This window comes from Colletotrichum graminicola (assembly GCF_000149035.1).
Source record: "Colletotrichum graminicola M1.001 genomic scaffold supercont1.9, whole genome shotgun sequence".
NCBI classification, from domain to species: domain Eukaryota; kingdom Fungi; phylum Ascomycota; class Sordariomycetes; order Glomerellales; family Glomerellaceae; genus Colletotrichum; species Colletotrichum graminicola.
This window is the reverse complement of record NW_007361013.1, coordinates 611,458-630,430: the sequence shown is the minus strand read 5'-3', so window position 1 is coordinate 630,430 and position 18,973 is coordinate 611,458. Positions and strand designations below refer to the sequence as shown.

At 57.0% G+C, this 18,973-nt stretch overlaps 2 protein-coding genes across 2 annotated transcripts; both read left to right on the top strand.

Annotated features, from left to right (window-relative positions):
- Nucleotides 1-11,423: 11,423 nt before the first annotated feature.
- GLRG_03163 (NDT80/PhoG like DNA-binding family protein) lies at nt 11,424-13,562 on the top strand (the record flags this gene model as incomplete). Its single annotated transcript, XM_008093848.1, has 3 exons — nt 11,424-12,268; nt 12,331-12,702; nt 12,806-13,562. The coding sequence occupies 3 exons, from the start codon at nt 11,424-11,426 to the stop codon at nt 13,560-13,562; spliced, it is 1,974 nt and encodes a 657-aa protein (XP_008092039.1).
- A 3,217-nt stretch (nt 13,563-16,779) lies between these two features.
- Nucleotides 16,780-17,583, top strand: GLRG_03162 (uncharacterized protein; the record flags this gene model as incomplete). Its single annotated transcript, XM_008093847.1, has 1 exon — nt 16,780-17,583. The coding sequence occupies one exon, from the start codon at nt 16,780-16,782 to the stop codon at nt 17,581-17,583; it is 804 nt and encodes a 267-aa protein (XP_008092038.1).
- Nucleotides 17,584-18,973: the final 1,390 nt, after the last annotated feature.

Sequence of the window (18,973 nt, the reverse complement as noted above, 5' to 3'; positions counted from 1 at the left end):
TTAAGCACAGAAACGAACGAAACAAAAATGCTAAACTGTTACTGGATTTTCCCAAAGGAATGAAAAGGACCGCACCGCCACATATGGACAATGATGTTCTAAGTCGAGAAGCGCAGGTATTGCAACCGCCTTCGGCCGAGATTTCCCTGTTGCGCCTTTCGTCCTGGAGTGTTCATGTAGGCAATCTCGGATGATACTGCAGCAACGGAGGACATTATTCCCCGATGCCAACATAGCAACCCGTCATCTTCCCCTCGTGAGGGTAACACCCATTGCGGCGCACGGTGATGATGAGCCTCTAGGTGGTATCCTGTACCTGACATGTTAATGGACCTCAATTAAAGTCCGCACGGGAAGCCATGCGCGAGCGGCCCGGAGAGAGGGAGCAAGAGTGAAATCAGCTATATGCTCCTCTAGGCCCCGTCATGTGTCGCTTGTCAACAACCCGGGCTACTTTCGGAACGTGAGGCCGGTTTGGAAGGCTAATCGACGCGGCAACAGCAAAAAAGCGTAGCAGTCAACCGGTCAAGTTCGGCACTGCGCATAGACCCCACACCCTGTTGGCTCGTCATGGCAGTGGCCGGCTCGCGAGCCACAAGGTCAACCCCATCTTCTGATTCAGATGCTCGCCCTTGTCGCCTCGGCTCGATGGCGTCGCACCAGTCAGGCTGCTGGGCCGGGATAGCGTAGGTAAACTCTGCCGCTGCTCCTTTGCATCGTCGTTCCGGCAAAGTCTGCTTTCATTGGTGGCGCGAGATGCGAACACTGTGCTGGGTGCGAACTAAACGCAGGGCCTGCCATGCCGCACTCTTCCAGACATAAGCTAGTTTAGTCAATGCTCGGATACGGCTGATTGATCTAGGTATCAGCAAGCCCTTCCTTGGGAGAGGCATAACATAACCCAACGGAAGATTGACGATGAGCTAAACTCTGCCGACAAGCCCACCCGTGTGGCCGTCAGTGCGCCTGCGAGTCAACGGCGCTGTCACCGAGAGCTAGTGTACGGCGTAAGGGGCCGGCGGCATTTGCCGGGGGGGGGGGGGGGGGGGGGCCGATCCGCGCTAGGGCCGCCGTGGCTGTGGTGTCCAGCCATGCTGACTCAACACTGACGGACGGCTTTTGCCCGCCTTCGACCCATCCACTCAAAGGATTGGTTGGGCTTCACCAAGGACGTTCCCTTCGGAACGAAAAGCCTTGACCAATGCAGCGAGATTGGAGGCACTCCGCCTCTGGTCTCGAAGGAGGGTGTGAGAATCGGGACATGGGAGAAGGAAGGATGCGTTTCTTAATCGAGCAGCCGGTTCCTCGCGAGGGCGAGGATTGTCGTCCCAAAGGAGCATGCTGTGCCGGAAACATGCCTCGAAGCAGCTTAGACCCCAGTTGACGCCAGATTAATCTGTTCATGACCGGAGAGATGTGGATGAAGATTGCAGGGAGCGGCCCTCTTCGGTAAAGACGGTTTGCAACTGTGACAAGGTCCAGACAGGATGCTTGGTATAATCAGGGAGGTTTGCGCCATTCCTGTGTCTCCCCGTCCCCATATCCCCTGAGCCCCCTGGATTTGTTTCTTGCTTGTCTGGGTGGGTTCAGGTGGGAATGGCGTGTATGTCGTCTAGCAGTGCCACCAAGAGCCGACTGCCGCGCGAGTGAGAGCCTTGCCCTTGAAGGCTCTCTCAATTTCGTTGCCGCCCCTGTGGCACTCTCAGGTTGCTCTCTGTCGATCCATCGCAATCCGATGTCTCGTCGGAGCTTGTCTCCAGGTCCCCAGGCTCCATGCTATTGAAGCGACCCCGATTCGGAGAATTGATGACATTGCGCACTTTGCGCGTTTGGTTGCAACGCAAAATCCGCCATTCCAGGAGTGCCGACCGACCGTCTGGAGCCGACCGTCGTACGCCTCGGGGCTGCCACAAATGTTTCGGTCCCCCGGCATCAAAGGCCTGAGCACCCGAGCTTCTCAACTAGCCATGGCCCGATGCTGTCAAACGTGCGCATCGAATTGTGCCATGCGCCGTGCCAGGTGTAAAGCCCAAGCATAATAATGAAGAGGCGATTTGCTAAATGGATAGATGATGCACCGGCAGCATAGCGTTGGGTTTATGAATGTGTCGAGGTGCTTTGGCCGAATAGGGGGCCCGTTCCTGGTCGGAGAGGCATATAGCGAGTGGCAGATATAGACCTTAGCCAGGTCGATATAGCCATGGGTGGGAAAAGGGGATAATCTCGGTCAGGCAGTCCGCAAACAAGAACTGCGAGGCTGTCGTTTCCAAGAACCCGCCCCAACCCTTGTGTAAAAATAACAGAGACCGGGCAGAGGATCAGGGCCTGCCGTAAACCATAACGGCATGCCCCTTAACTGCAAGGGAAAGGCCAGTGGTCGGTGTTGACCGAGTCGTGAATTCCGGTGGTTGATGGCCCTGCTGTTATCTGATGTATATTTGTGTTTTCCATGTCTACACAGCCCAGTCGGCCCCTGTCCAGCCCTGTCGACTGTTTCGATCCCGAGACACAGACCATGACCAAAGCAGTCATTAATCGAGAAGGTCGAAACAGCCTGGGCTCGAGTGCCGTGCTCCTCCATTGGAAGGGCCTTCTCCACCACGAGAGGGATAACGAGAACTCTGGGTGATGGCCGGCAGAAGGTAGACGAGTCCTACAGACAGCCAATCACAGGTGCATCGGGCAGCAAGAAGGCCAAGGCGTGACAGGGCCCGCAAAGGCCGTTAGGGGGAGCACTAGGTGGACTGGCAAGGATAAGGGCTTGTCGGACGACCAAGCGGCAAGCCATCTGCACAATGAACCCAACCCGCCTCGATGAGAGGTAAGGACGGGGTCCCGTGCCCGCGCGATCTCACAGGAAATTCGCCGTGAACCCCCTTGAACGCCCCTCTTCCCCCCCCCCCCCCGGATGGTTACATCCAGCGAGGGATGCGTCTACCGCGAACGTTGGTCTGTGACGAGGTCTGCAACTCGGACGGGGGGCACTCTCTGGACGATGCATGTTAAGAATAGCGCAAGAATCGCATGTATCTGTGCCAACTCTGGACAGAGCCTGCGGATCCCGAAGTGAAGATGAATCCGTGCGAAGCCTCGGAAAGTGAAGGGGACGATATTGGGACCAGAGGAAACAAGAGGCTCGGATTCCTGGAGCCACAGATTTTTCTTGGTCTGGTGGAGGACGGGCGGGTAGTTGGCCATGGGAATGTACCTGTAGGTCTCCCAGACCAGGGTAGCGTTCGCAGCATAACTGTCGGTCGGTGGTGTATCTCTAGACGCTCCCGCAGTGGCGGTACAGTCGTAACCGTGATCGACCTTGTAGCCGTGCAGCCAGGGACTGCCAGTCAAGGCGGTTTCCAAGAGAGGGGACTCGTACGACAATTAATTAGCGGCATCCGATGGAGCGATCCGTACATGTACTTGGCAGATGGAGGACGTCGTCGCCGCCGCCGCCGCCGTCGTCGTCGTCATTGGTATCTGGTACCACGTTCGGTAACGGAGATTGTGAGGTGTTTTAACCTGCCCGTGTTCCTCCACCTCTCGGTAGGTGCCTACCTAGCTGGGTCGGTTGCACAGGTCCGCTGCAGAGGATTTTTGGCTGAACAGGCACGACTTGGCCGCCTTCACCACGTACGGGATCGAAAGCGTGGGATTAGATATTCGTGGTTGTGTGGAAAAGATGTGGTCTGCAATTGCGATGTGAACCGGTCTGAAGTTGACGTGGTACCCGCAGCGTGCTAGTGGACATCGTACCTTGGTAGGTAGTTGACTGCACGCCGCTTAGCGCCGTCACTTGCATAGCTAGGTCCCTAGCTTAACGGCCTGGTTTGTCGTCGGCGCAGAGAGCTGTCCACACTGACCGACGCCTGCTGTCACGTAATCACTGTCAATATTGAGAAGGTGCGCGCGCGCAAGAGTAAGAAGTGGCCATCCCATCTCGTTCGTGTCCCGTGGGTGTCCATGTCCGCGAGCGCAGGGTCGTCCCCGAGTTGGGATAGGAGGCGATTGGCAGACAGACGGAGGCAAAAGAGACGACGACATCGACATGGGTGCCTGGGGTGGGTGGGTGCAGAGCAGAGCAGAGCAGAGCTCGTGTATGGCCGGGCAAATCGACGAAAGGGGCATACGAGATGATCACAATGCAAGGAGAGGCAAGGCATCGCAGTCCGGAAGTGCGCCATGTAAGATGAGAGATACTGACTTGGTCAGTGCCTCCCGACTTCCGACGAAGACGGCGATTGAGCCTGAAGAAGCCAGAGAGCATGGCAAGGTGCAAGCAAGTACATGTCGGGTAGGAAGACTGGAGCGGCTACGCTATAAAGAGGCGACAGAATGCAACGGCGCTGGCGAGAGTCACGATAAACTTTGTTTTGAGATGGGCCAAACAGACAAGAGCAGCAGGTGTTACGGCGTGCCTGAGAGGGAAACACAGGCGGGTGTGTGTTGTGGGCTTCATTTCCTCCTCGAACCCCCCTCTGCTAACCTCGTTGCGGTATCGTAGCAGCAGAGCTAGTACCGCTGTGGGGGACGTGGAGAAGGTGACGGTGATGTGCCCCCGATGAGGTGACTTGCTTGTGGCAGTGGGCGAGGATCACAGCGGACTGGGTCCGTGTCGGTCCAGGGTCCTTCCTGATCATGATGTTGACGGTCCCGGCGCTCCAGGGGTTAATCGAGAACAAGAGACGAGTCGTTGCTGTGCACTCGGCGAGGTGGAGGGGGAGCCGTGATCCACAGTTCTTGCTGTCGACAGTCGATAGTGCGCTGCGATGGCAGGGAGGTACGTAGTTGCGCAGATGTCAACACGACTTGTCTATAGCAAATAGGCAGGTAGGTAGGCAGGCAGGCAGGCAGGCCAGATTGCCCAGGTCAGGTCTGCGTCGAGGGAAACTGAATGTCCTGCAGGTAAAAGTGGATGGATGGGACTGAGAACATTCAACGAGAAGTCGGGGCAACCGGGAAGAGAAAAAAAAGAAAAAGAAAAAGGGACAAGTCATGGGAAGTGGATAGGCGTTGAGTGGATTGAACCACTATGACACCCACGAAATGCGAACCGGACACGTCTTTAAGTCCGCAGTTCGACTTGGCAAGGGAACGGCTAGAAGGATAATTCCATCACTTCTCAATCATGGAAGCTGCTATTCACGCTCTAGGCGAATATAGACAACGGTCGGGCGTATATTGCCATGTCATAAACACAAAGCTTCACCTCGAAAAAGGAAGGAAGGAGCAATCATGGCCAAGACGCGGTCCGTTGCAGGCGGCGGGCACTTGGAGAAGCAGAGACAGGCAAGAGCATGAGCTATCATCTCAACGCGGCAGGCGAGAACTCGAACGGAAAGGCAGGTGGGGTTTGAGCTGGGTTGGCAGGAGGACCGACCCCGTGCGAGCTCGAGAGACGAAGATACGTACCCGACTGGGCAGACTACTACGGAGTATCCGTAGGTACTAGACGCCCGAACGCGGGAGGCAAGCGCAACTCTGGATGGGCTGCAAGAGCACCTCAGGAAGGAAAGAACTGGGAGGTGGAGCCGGTTCCGTGTGGGACTAGATGACGCTGATTGGCCAAGTTCGCGACGGGATTGAATCAGCCCCCCGGCCGCCTCGAGGCACTTTTAGCCTGGCGAACCCTGTCCGGTCCATTTTGAGTTTTCTACTCGATGCGGGTTGATATCGTACCCACACATAGGAGGCACTGTATCCGTCCAGTGACAGAAGGTCCACTGAATGACGGGGACGCGGCCCTGAACGGGGAGGGGGGACACCAAGCGCTGACGAAGTCAGTGTCATGCTGGATAGTGTGCGATTGAGAACTTGACAAATGCCTGACCCGCTGCCTGGTGGCCCTGACCTGGGTAAGGGGTTGGTCGGTGAGAACGGGGAGTTGTGGCGGTGGTTCTGGTCTTTGTGCCGGGGGGCTGGGAGGGAACGAGGTTGGCACGAGGCATTGACGATGGAGCAACTGCCATCAGCAGGGCTCTACTCCGTAATGTGGGAAACTTGGGAGAGTCGTCACGACCTACCTCCTTTCGTCGGGCGGTGCTTTCCTGCATTCTCCGTCCCTTACCCTGACCACCCGACATCACGTCAGGTCATTATCCATTGGCAGTCGTTATTAGGGACTCAAGGCACGAACCCGGACATGACGGAGGACAGAAATGACTTCCGCCGGCAAGAAGAGAAGGAAGGAGGGGCTGGGGAGAGTTGGCAGGTGCAGTTATCGGTACTTGTCGGTAGCATTCAACGTCCTGCTTCTATCGACCCTCTGCGCCCAAGAGCCAAGTACACTAAGGTAGGCGGGCGAGACATGGCAGCAAGACAGTCTGTCTGAGACCTTTTCCTTCACAGGTGCTCCTACTTCTTCCACACGTTCCTATACTAAACTACGCAGTTGAGAAGCTTTGGATAGCCTGTGCACCGGCGCCTAGGTACTCTGGTTCGTCATCCCATCGGCTGGGCTAGATCCGGCTCCGGCACCGCCCGCGGCTCTCTCAACCTTGACGTTGCAATATCACAGGGCACGGGCACGTTTGAGCAGCGACCATGACCATGGCCGTAACCTTCCTCCATCACGAACTTGCTTTTGTCTTGCCCTCCCCGACTGTTGTTGACTTGCGCCTTTTCTCGATGCTCTATACAATGCCGGCCGGGGTCGGCCTGCATCCCGCCTCTCCGAGTGCCTGCTGCACCACCCAACTCGCTCCAAAAGTCTGTTCCTTGTTGGTTGACTGCGGCAGTTTGGGGCTATCTGGCGCAAAGGCCCGCCTCCGAAGAGCGTTTTCCTTGGAAAGAGAGGAGACTTAACATCGACAATTACCATTGATAACCCACGCTTCAATATCCGTACGTAGTAATGTCTGACAGAGGCATTGCATCAACGTCGGATATTGCCTTAGCTACCCTGGTTCAATATCCCCTCTGACCCGGTCACCAGCTTAACGTCGAGAATCAACGAACCCGGCATCTTCCCCGATGGTGCTTAGTCAATATGCGTTAAGCTACGGAGTAAAATACTGTCTGTACATTAGACCTTTGCTGACCTCAGGCATCAGGTCAGCGCGAAGCACGCAGTCTCGCTCTCGCGTCCGCTCCTCCAACCTCCACCCCCCCTTTCAACTTGGCCGGACCACGCTCCGATCGCATCTCACGCGGGAAACGGCGCGAGCCATTCTTCCATTTCCGCATCACCCTGCAGGCAGTCACATCGGTCTGTCTGTCTGTTTGTCCCTCGGCATTTGTGTGACCATGAGCGTGCATCTGGTGACTGACCACCCCCTCCAAAAGCACCCTCACCATGAACCGCGCGCCGTCTCGCCTGACTTGACCCATGTGGCCGCCGCTCCGGCCCAGACCTAGGCCATCAACGCTCTCTCAACAGACAGACAGCCGTATTCGGTCGCCGCTGCAGCCGTGGCTCGAAGCTTCTGCGGCTACTGCACCTCTCTGCATGCACCCGGCCGTGACCCCCGCCCCTCCCAAGACGCCGACCAAGTAGGAAGAAGAAGCTCAAGTACGGAGTACACCAAGCCAAAGTCGAGATCCACCTTCAAGGCACACCAGATGCTGCGTACCTAAAATCATGTCATTATAGTCGTGTACCTTGTCTCTCGACGAAGCGGCTTTAAGGCCAGGAAGGCAGGCGGTCAGCCGCCATCAACCCTGTACTCTATCGCACAACGGTCCCCTCATCCTGTCGGTACGTGGAAGCCGCTCAGGTACCTTGCACAACCGTCTGTACATCTGCGAATGGGAAGCCGGCCTACCTCCTCACCTTGCCTTAGACTGCTGATGCGTTTGCCTACGGTACCTCGAGACAGCTATCCTCCTTCTTAAAGCATACCGACCGAAACGATGATTGCCGTTCGTTTCTGTTCAAGGCTATTTTTTCTTTTCTTTCTCTAAATCGCTTCGCCTCGCCTCGCTTCGTGCCGTGTGTCAAATATTGACATTTGTTTACTATGCATCCTGGGGCACGGTAGCCCGGATTGCGTGTCTCTCCATTTTTCTGTTTGATGAGACGGGCCACCTCTTTTTCTCATGTTTCCTGGGGAACCCTTTCTTCCCTCTTTTGTTTAGAAGTAGGGTAGCGAGGTACCCGAGCACCGCCAATCTCAACACCCGAGAGGCTCGAGAGATGAATATGTGAAAGAGGCGAGGGACAGGGGAGGGGGAAGAAAAAAGAAAAGAAAAAGGACAAAAAAAAAACGATCATTGCCGTCTCGGATAGGTATCCCACGCACAATTGCCAGGTACATTGGCAGGAATGCGGCAGCACGATGCCAAAAATGCAATGCGACTGGTTCGTGGGATTCCGGACACGGCACCTCGACGGCGGGGCCACAGTACGTACCCCTCCGTCACAACCCGGGTTCCATCAACTGCCCCACCAACCCTGGCCCAGGTGCGGGCACAGACTGTTAGCTTCCCCTTTCAGGAACTACTCCCACGAACATGCCTGGACGCCTCCGCATTTGTACCTCTCTTTCTATTTCTCTCGCTCTGCATTCTGTGTTAATATTGCTTTCCATAATGCATTGTGCGGTTTTATGTTTCTCTGCCTCCCTCTTCCCTAGCGTCTCCTCATGATCGTTACTTGAATTATTTCTCGGGCGATTGACTAGCACCGCTGTCTTCATCCATCAACCTTGTACCGTCACTGTTTCTGTCGCCGTACCTCGCGCAAGAGCCGGACGCGACGAGGGAAAAGGAGGACCCAGGAGATTGCGCCTGGTCCATAGATGGGTTTGCTAGCGTCCTTGTACGTATGTAAGCCATGACTGATCTTCGTATGAGCCTAATCATGCGCAGTGAGGTCCTGAGTGATGGGACAGGCGGCAGCATCACGAGTCGTGATGCGTATTCGATGATCCATGGCATATCTTTTGCTCGGCCCGCACAATGACCTTCCTCTTCCTCTCACCTCTCGCTGGACCCCAGATCCCTTTGGCCTCTGCTTCCTCGGTCTACCTCCCCAAACCTACACCCCTCTCAAGTGATTCACCCTGGCATGTGCCTGCTCAAGGCGCGCGCATCTTGTCCACCAGAGAGTCATGGCAGTTGGCGGCCGGGCCCGAACAGAAGGAAAACCGAGTTACGAGGCCTGTACAGACATGTTTGAACGAACTGCGCCGTTGACAGCCTTGCTTTTCTGAAATCACACCTCCCCCTCTGCCGAACAACCACTAGGAGGGGGGAGGAGCGAAGAAGAAGAAGAAGAAGAAGAAGAAGAAGAAGAAGAAGAAGAAGAAAGAAAAAATGAGGAAAGAAAGAAAAGCCGCCAGAAACATCGCCTACGTCTGACCAGCTCGCCAGCAAAAACCTCCTCTCTCTCTCTCTCCTCAGTCAGGCGTCTGTGTCTGCTATATTGACACGCTCTTAATATTGCCTACCGACTCCACCATACCCGGACAGGGATGCTGCGACTGGATGTGTGCCCCAAGCGAGCTCTACTCGGCCCCTAGTCTCTAGCAATCTCGTGAACCGACTGTCTTCCCCCTCCTCTTCCACACGCCCCTCTTAGCACACACACCTTCCCGTTTCCTGCCTTTCATCGGCGTCTCTGCCCAACGGTCTTGTAGAGATTTTGCGGGTCACTGGCCTTGGACAGCTGTCGGAAGATTCTCTGTCTACGCTAACAGTCTTCTCCTCCTCGGGCTACCCCCCCCCCCCCCCACCCACCACCACCTCCTTGACCCCTGACCTGTTTTTTGCCATGGATCTTCCATTGGTTGACAAGGGGTGATGGCGGCCTTCCCAGCCTGCGATTTCTCCTCGAGAGATGGTCCTCTGCCCCCGTGCCTCCTCCGTACGATCCATGCCAGGTTCTTCTCCGTCCCTCCGTCTCAACGGGGCTACTTACCGCACATGCCACCTTGCTCGCCAGGGTCAGTAGTGCCAACCCTGGGGGCTTGCCGTCAACTCTCTTCCATTGCCTTTTGCTAGTGATGCCAGTTTGTGCAAGGGAGTCTCTCACGCCTCCGGCAGAAGCGGGGGCGCGTTGAAGCGTGTGGGTATCTCTCGCTCTGTGTGTGTGTGCGTGTGTGCGCGCGCGCGCGTGTGGGTGTACACTATGCATAAGAGTCTCCGCGCGCCAGTGGTAGAACCAGAGAACTAGGGCAAGAGGGAGAGACAAACAGACAGACAGACAGACAGAGAGTGGGTGTATGCGTGTGTCCAACCGGGGCTTCTCGACCCGCGGACGTTCATGATACCTCTAGTGTACGCAAGTATAGGTATGCGTCTTGCCTATCCCAAGTTTTATGTGTGGGTGCAAATATGGATGGATACGCACGCGAGGTACATGTAGATTGGTTCTCTCGTATGGAACGAGCGAATGGGCGTCCTCGATGCGTGGTTTCCATGCTAGAGCTCTCCCATCTTCCCTCAATTACTATCCGTAGACCGTCATGTATACATACATACTTTTTCATAACCCATAACCCAGAGAGCTGCTAATACTACTGCTGCTACTGCTGCTGCGCTGCGGGACTTGAACGCCCTGAACCCGGCATCCTCTACTATGCTCGTTTGTTCTTATCAAGCCGTTTCAGTGCCGCCGCCCCTCGTCCTGGACTTTCGACTACCTCCTCAGTCCGTCTCCCCCTCCCCCTCCCCCTCTCCCCCCCCCCCCCCCCCCTCCCCATAGCGCCGCCTTCTAAGAAACGGTACTTCCCTAAACCTGGTCGCCTCTCTGCAGGGCGCATCCATAGGTACTCCATCATCGTCGCTCCATTACGTGCCTTGTTCTTCCGCTCACCAGATCGCCCGCTTCTTCTCCCCCTTCTCCTTCCAAGTATGGTTGCATGCACTGGTCGTCCTTGTCCACAGAACCCGTTGTTACGTTGTACCGGTGACTTTGCTCTCGCCGCTGCCGCTGAAGAAGGCCCAAGTCAACAGTCCTTTGCAGTGTAATAATAATAATAATATCCCGTCGAGGCATCACATCGACCCGACTCGACTCGACACAGACTTGACCTTGGCCGGCCTCCCCTAGACCCTGCTCCATCAGAGAGTATCCACCCCAGGACAGTGCCGAAGATTTTCACCAGACACCCCCCTCCAACATCTACCGTCCCTCTTGCTCTCCATCCCACCCCATCAGATACAAGTATACATCTTTCCCTGTAACCTTAAACACGATCAACTTCAACTTCACTCCCGCCTCTTCTACATCTCTCGACTCTTCGCCATTGCTTTCCCGACATTAGCAAATCGCACTCACACATTCCTTTCACGCTCTGCTTGCCCTCTCGTCAGGACGACTCACAAGATATAATCGCCTTGTTGATCGCCTAGCAAGGTCCAACCACCGCATATCTTTTTTTTTTTTTTTCGTTTTTGTGAAGGAGAGGCGCGCTTGGGTTCTGGAACAGGACTGCAGCGCTCCGATAGGGTATGCTCTAATGTCAACCACGGTAACTTACCCCGTCATGGCAGAGCTGAAAGAGCCGGCGCATTCCAACCTCTGGTCCAACTATGGGAGTCCCGTCCAAATGTCTCGATTCAACAACAGCCTGGATTCCGGCCTCGGAGGCCACTCGTCCAGCTCACCACACGCGGGACGCCCGAGAAGCACCCACCCCAGCGTAGACCACGGGTCCTATCCCTATGGTCGCTATCCTCAGGACGAGTCGGACGCCTACGACAGACACTCGCACCCCAGCTTGACTTCCCACCACAGCTTCCCCAACCTCAAGAGACCCTACTCGCAGACCGAGCAGCCTCCGTACCAGGAGATTGTCCAGGATCTGAGGGACGATGGCTCCAAGCTGACCGTCAACCACGACCACAAGCTGCTCTCGTTCAAGAGGGTCCAAGACAAGCACACCATCGTCGACCAACATGGCCGGATGCAGCAGCTGGAGCTTTCCGCGCAGCTGCACGGAATGTTCTTCCTGTCTGAGATGCCCTCCAACTCCACCGACGGCTCCATTCTCCAACCCGAGTTGACGTGCTACCGACGAAACCTCTTCCAGATCAGCGGTTCGTTGATCACCCCGCGAGGTCAGCTCTCCGTCATCACCGAGACTGGAGAGACGGCGCCCGTAAGCAACACCGAAGTAACCATCTCCGCGATCGAGTCGGTCGACGGACACCCCGTCCGGCTCATCGTCATCCCGTGGAAGACACCCCCACCCAACTCCCCGGAGCTCACCCAGAACCCGGACCAGGAGCCGGCATCGCTGCCCCTGATTCCTTTCCAAGACGACGGCTCCGAGACTGAGGGAGACTACGCCGTGTACCCCATCGGTTGGCGCCGGTTGCAGTTTAGAATGTGAGTACTGGACCTACTCGGTCGCCCTTGGGCGTCAGCGAACCCTGACTGACTTGGCACAGCGCAACGGCGAACAACGGCCGTCGGAAGGAGCTGCAGCAACACTTCGTGCTCCACCTCAAGGTAGTTGGAACTTTGGCCAACGGTAGCAAGGTCGTGCTTACCGAGGCGACAACTGCGCCTATCGTGGTGCGTGGCCGTAGCCCTCGCAACTTCCAAGCCAGAAAGGAGATCCCTTTGCTGGGGTCCAGTGCCGGCTCAAGAGGCCAGGCGCTGGTAGAGACAGGACTGGGCATTGTGGCGGGGCCGTTGGCAATCAAGCCGCAGGATGCCAAAGCAAGGGGACTGGATATGCAGATGCCCCGTTCTGCCTTCACGTTTAGTGCAGGAGGTCCGAAGATGCCAGGTGCGCCGATGGGAGCCATGAGATCCAAGTAAGTGTCCCCCTCCCCCCGTTCTGTAACCAGGCCAGCCACTCGATGGACATGGCAGCGTTTCCGCCCCGCCTTTTTGGAAACAAGTGCTGACGCATAGCAGCTCTTATCCCAACTGGTCTTCCTCGAACCCCGTTTCCATATCTCAGCTACCGCCGGCCGGCTCAGGAAGCTACCCAGCCACCACAATGGGAGCAGAGCCATACCACAAACTCCCGCTGTCGGGCGGATCAAGCTTCGGCGCAGAGCCCCAAGACATGCCGCTACAAACATCGATGCCATCGATGCAGCTGTCGTTGGCAGCAAACGAACAACCTCCCATCAGGACCCAGTACGCCTACGTGCAGAGCACGACTGGCCCGCCGCCAGTGTCGGTGTCGGCCACCGCGATGGCACCAAGCTCGGACAACGCCCTCAGCGTGCCGAGATACGTTGACAACCCCCGGCCGACCAAGAGCCCCAGGCATGCCAGCCAGCCATCGATCGGGCCCATGTCACACCACGAGGCCTCTCCTGAATACCGATATGGTTCCTCGTACGGCGCTGTGGGCAACAACCCCAGCGACATTGCGCCGCCAGCCTACAAGACCGAGGCACCCTCGTCGCACTCTGGCCCCGCCCGAGACTACTACCCGCCTTCGAGTTCGTGGACAACAACAGCCGGCGAGCCTGCGTCAACGGTTGCGTACAGCAGCAGCGAGGGGCGACCATACGGTTTCCCCGACCATTACTCGAGCGCAGGCCCTGCACCGACGCCGAAACATGAGCACGGCCCTGCTCCGCCAGCCCCCGGGTCGTACAGCAGCGCCCACCGGGGCTCCTTTGATGGCATGAACCATTACTCCTGGAATGCTAATTAGCTAAGCGCATAAACTTGAATGTTATGCGACGCCAGATATCCCCAACTACAGGGAAAGATAATAGGTCGGGCCATAACGGCACCCGGGCCGGCAGAAGCAAGCTTTGTGGCCGAAGCTGTTGGTTCCCTGCCCGGCGCGACAGCCCTGACTGTGTACCACCATATCTTCGATTCTTGGCCAGGAGAGCGATTGCGGTTCGATTAAGATTTTTTTCTCTCTTTTTTTTTTTTTTTTTTTTTGAATTTCAAGTAGGCAAAAGGTTTCGATTCTGAGGCTTGTTGAAGCATGGGCATCAACTAGGGGGAATAGTTTACGGATCAAAAATTTGTCCTCCATCGGCGGTGAAGTCCAAACCTGCTCGACAATGGCATTCTTTTTCTTTCTTTTTCTTCTTATTTTCTACCTTTCATGACAGGATCGGACCCCAGCATAATTCGGGTAGGCGCAGGAAAGTAGTGGTCGAGATCGGCGTCAAGAGACGGGCATTGTCTAGTAGCTGGGCATTTCGATACCACGAGAAGGATAGCATTGCCGTCGGATGCTCTGGCCGGATGCTTCTATCATCAGCTCCAGGCCGTGCCGCGACATTGGGAGGACGGAGGTTACTTTAACGATGTATGGTATTTCTTGGTTACATTCGGCGCCGGATATCGGACAAGGAAAGCAATGAAAGGCATTGCAACCTACTACCCGGCATCAGTTGTACTGGACGTGCCAACGTTATTGGTGGTGAAGAGATGACAAGATGAGAGGCTGTTGTGATGGAGGGGCTGTGTGGACTCAGCCTTGGGGATGGGATGAGGTTCCAGCCGGCAATGTTTGCAGCAAAGAGCCTCTTCCCGCCCGAGTGTCTGAGTTCCGCCATGTGGATCACATAATGGCGGAGGGATCGGATCGGCTGGTTTGGCCGGAGCGGATCCAGACTGTCGGTAACCATTGTTGGTCTGTGAGGAACGAACGGGTGGTGTGTTGGTTGGCTGTGCTTTTCCGTTGGTACCAATGTCGTCGGCATTACACACCACCCAAGACCTGGGCATTGTGGGGTTCTTTTTTGTTTGTGCACTGATTCCCGGAGATTGGACGAAATTAAGTGTTTGTTTTGAGAGGGGAAGAGAGAGAGAGAGAGAGAGAGAGAGAGATAGGCCAGGAAATGCGCAAGCGGACAGGTAGACAAGATAACAAAGCATCCCAGCCCCAACCGACCTGGTTTCGCCGGTGTGTGCTGTACGGATGTGGGAGGGGGGATCGCAGGATCTTGTATCTGCGCCGCCTTCGGTGCCACGGAGTAGGCGCGGACGCGAATACGGGTGCCTGGGTCAGCCATGGCCTGTGGGATGTTCCACTGATATATGCACATACACAAACACACACTCGCTCCATTCTCTCTCTCTCTCTCTCTCTCTCTCTCTCTCTCTCTCTCTCTCTCTCTCTCTCTCTCTCTCTCTCTCTCTCCTTCACACACTTAGTCAAATGATCCTACAAGCCCCGATGTGTGTCCCGCCCGGCTGGGTCGCTTTTTCCAATAGCGTGACAGGACTAGTTCTGCGTTGGCGCTGGCGCCGGCGGGCAGGGCGTCGGCAGCCACGATCGTGCCCGTCTTGCATGTTGCGGGAGGATTGGGAACCCACCAAGACTACCCGCTTTGAGCTTGCCGAGGAGGGGGGAAGGGTGACGGGGTAGAACGTTGGGCGGCGGAAGGCGGAAGACATCTCGACGCACCGGGGCAAACCGGGCGGGGGAGCGGAGACCAGCCCGCCTGCTACACCACCAGGAGCACCAGTCAATTCACGCAGCCCAGGGTGGTGCGGGATGCCCGTTTCGGGCCTCTGGCTGGCTGTGGAGGCTGGAATGCTACTACCACTACTACTATCCGTACTCCTGCCGGGCATGTGGGATTCGACCGGGTGCGCGCGTGTGTGTTGGAACAGCGTAGCAACGACAAAATGTAGGGAGGCGGCACGTACTAAGACCGTGGCTGAACCGGCTGGCTGGGTTGAACAAGCAGGATAGGGACTCTCACGATTGGAGAGGGACCACGACAGGCAATGCAGGTTTGAGAGGGGGGGGGTGAGGAAGGAAGGGGGGGGACCCGAATGGCCGGGTTGGGTGACGATAATCCATCTGCAGCCGGTCTCCCCTCCCCCTTCCTCCTCCCTTTCTCTGCTGCCCCTCTCCCCGAGAAATCGAGGCTTGAGGTGTCCAGAGAGACTAGACTACCTAGGCATATGGCTAGGCAACAGACGACGAGACGGGCTTGTCGTTTGCCCAGCAATCATGTCTTTTTTTTCCAGCTCAGAAGCCAGGCGGCCCGCTTCACACCACTCCAGAGCGCCTCTTCCCTCGTGTGATGTCACGATCCCGGCATGTCCACCCACCCCCCTCCCTCCCTCCTTGGCTGAAGGCGACGGGAGCCGATGGACCCGATGAAACGGGGTGCCATGCCTGTGACTGACGTGAGGCGTGGGAAGATAAAATGAGGGACCCAGACGCCCGGCACGCGGATTGGGGGGGTGGTTGGATGGTTTACCAACACGATGGACGGGAGTGGGCCGTTCTTGTTGGAAGGCGCCGCTGGAAAGGAACTGAGAGCTGGAAAACGGGTTCGAGTTGCAGTGCATGTCTTGTGTACGGATACGGGCTGGGCGGTGGAGGGAGAAAACAGCCCCCGTCAGGGAGGGCCCCCCCGGATGTTGTTTGGTAAATGAGTGCGTCTGCAGACGTCTGCGTGCTCGTCGTTCCGGCCGTAAAGGCGCCCGTCATTTGTAAAGTTTTAGTCAGGGAAGCGTACGGAGTATTACGTAGGAATAGGTGCTGCTGTGAAGTGACATTTCGTTTTGGTGTCGAACTGCCTGCCTCAGGTATGTATCTGCGCCCAAAGGCGATAAGATAAGGCTCACGCTCTCGCCCCATCACCACCACGGTTTAGCCGCACCCGCTCCACCCAAAAAAAAAAAAAGGGAAACTCCTCAGCGCACGGCTGTTGTCGCCAATTGCTGATAGTACGGAACTTTGCACCGGGGACTTGCGGCAACCGGCACCCCCCGGACACATTCTCCTCTCTCTCTCTCTCTCTATCTTTCCCTATCGACAACCGAAAGCAACTCCCAGCAACTCAACAAAGCGGGCACTTCCTGCACGCAGCACCAGCCATGTTCGAGCTCCCGGACGCCAAGAGGTGAGACACACCGCTCTGACGACGGCCCGCCATACGCCGCAAATGCTGACCTGGGTACCTACGCACGACAGAGTCCGGCGAGAGGACCTCGATGACTCCTCCGAGGACGAGGCATCGGGCCATGACGAGCAGCAGGATGCGGAGCTCCTGGCCAAGCTCCACGCCCGCATGGCGGGGATGCTTGACCTGAGCGGCATCGACCAGGCGCCTGCCATGGCCGCCGCGGAGGAGGACGCGGTGATGGCTGAAGACCCGGGCCGCGACACCCAGCATGACGACGGCCCGGAAGAGTTCGAGTTCCGGCTGTTCACGACGACGGACCCGGCGACCAAGATCGCGCTGGTCGACGAGGACGAGCGCGCGCTGTTGGGCGACGGCGCCATGCTGCGCGGGCGGCCGCTGTCGTACTACATCGCGGGCGAGCCGACGCCCGAGGCCAGGGCGGAGATGGCGTTCGCGGCGGTGTCGGGCGACGAGGTGCTCGCGCGCGCGCGGCAGCGGTGGTGGGGGATGGAGATGCCGTGGCGGGTGACGCGGGTCCCCGGCGCTTCGGGGACGGCGGCGGCGGCGGCGGCGGGAGAGGAGGAGACGGCGGCGGCGCGGAGGAGGCGGCCAGGGAAGAAGAAGCGTGTCGCGCTACGGCTCCGGGAGCGCGAGAGGAAGAAGAAGGCCGAGGAGCAGGAGAAGGCCAAGATGAGCAAGGAGGAGGCGCTCAAGGAAAAGAAGAAGCGGCTCAACCGGCTGAAGAAGCTGCGGAAGCGGGCCAAGGCCAAGGAAGGGAAAAAGGGGGACGGCGAGGGCGAGGACGACGAGTCCGGGTCCGGGTCCGACGGGGGCGACGAGTGAAGCGAGGCGGCAGACGGACGTTGCGAAAAAGTCGCGGGCGATGCAACGAGATGAGAGATACCCGGAGGAGGGCATGAAGAGATGGAGGCTTTGCACAACCGCGAGTCCGAACCTAACGCGGGGAAGCGTCGCGACCGGTCCGGGCGGGCAGCATCTTTTGAGCCAGACGAGGTAGCTAGCCCATACCTACGCCACGTCTAGGCCCCCTTTCTACCCGGGACCGACAAGGGAGAACCGAGGCGTCGTTTTCTTTTCGGTGTCTTGACACTGCTCCCTTGTCCGTCGGCCAATCAAACTCTTCGCCTCCATCCCCTCGGTCTTTGCCTTTTGGGCGTGTCGTACCATGGCGGTTCCTTTGCGGCTTCGCCATCGGAAGGCCATTGATGGCTTGGTCATCGGGCTGCGTCGGAAGGACCCAGCCGGGCGTGGCAACCCGGCTCAACTCGCCGGCACGGGGCAGTTCGTGTGGGCCGATGGAAGGGACGAGCGTGGCACAGTCGCTTGAGGATGAGGTACCCGAGGTGCACCGTGTAGCGTTTCCACGGCATAACCGACGAGGCATCTACAGCAATAACCTTGCGGGGGACCTTTTGTGTTCGAGGTCGAAGTTGCCGCACTATTAGCCTGATTCAGTAATCGGCTTCGTATTAGATCCGAAGATAATACCTTTTGGCTTGCTCCCGCCAAGGCCTCGCTTGAAAAATGACTACATTTAATCATTAAAGCCTTACATACCTTACGACTTACAGGCATAGCTTCATAAAAGCCATCCATACCACAGCCACTGCTTGATAGTCTCAGTCTTAATTTCCGTCAACAGCAACCCCATTGTCGGAAAGCTGGCCGTCAAATCACACCGAGAACCTTCAACCGTCCGACCATGAACACCCTGCAAAATGCGAGCCCGCTAACGGTCTCCGGGGAGCCTACACTGGCGCGTGCCTCGCGGAAAGGGGCCGGAATCTTCCACCTTTGCTCCATTCAAGAGGTGATCTTTCTTTGCCTTTCTTGGCAGCATGTCGCAGTGGGCAAAGTGGAGCAAATAATCCAACAGGCCCGAAATTGTCAGTCACAGAAACGGAGGCACCCCCGAGGAGGATGGCTTTGACGCACTGCTAAATACTCCGGCTTACTTCGACATTTGTGGCTGCGTGGCGAAGCTGACAAAAGTGGTTATATACGTCGATGATATACTATTTCGCCTACGCCGATCTAACCGTACTCTATCGTCGTCGCCATGACCATCGTCATCACCGCTATTGTCACGTAAAGGAGAAAGGCCCGTTTGCTGTTGCGTTTGTCGCGACGGCACTGCGAGTCCCTTCCTGTCTTATCGTCCTGCACTTGGGTACTCGACGATTGCACTCTACTCGAGTAGACGACAGGTCAA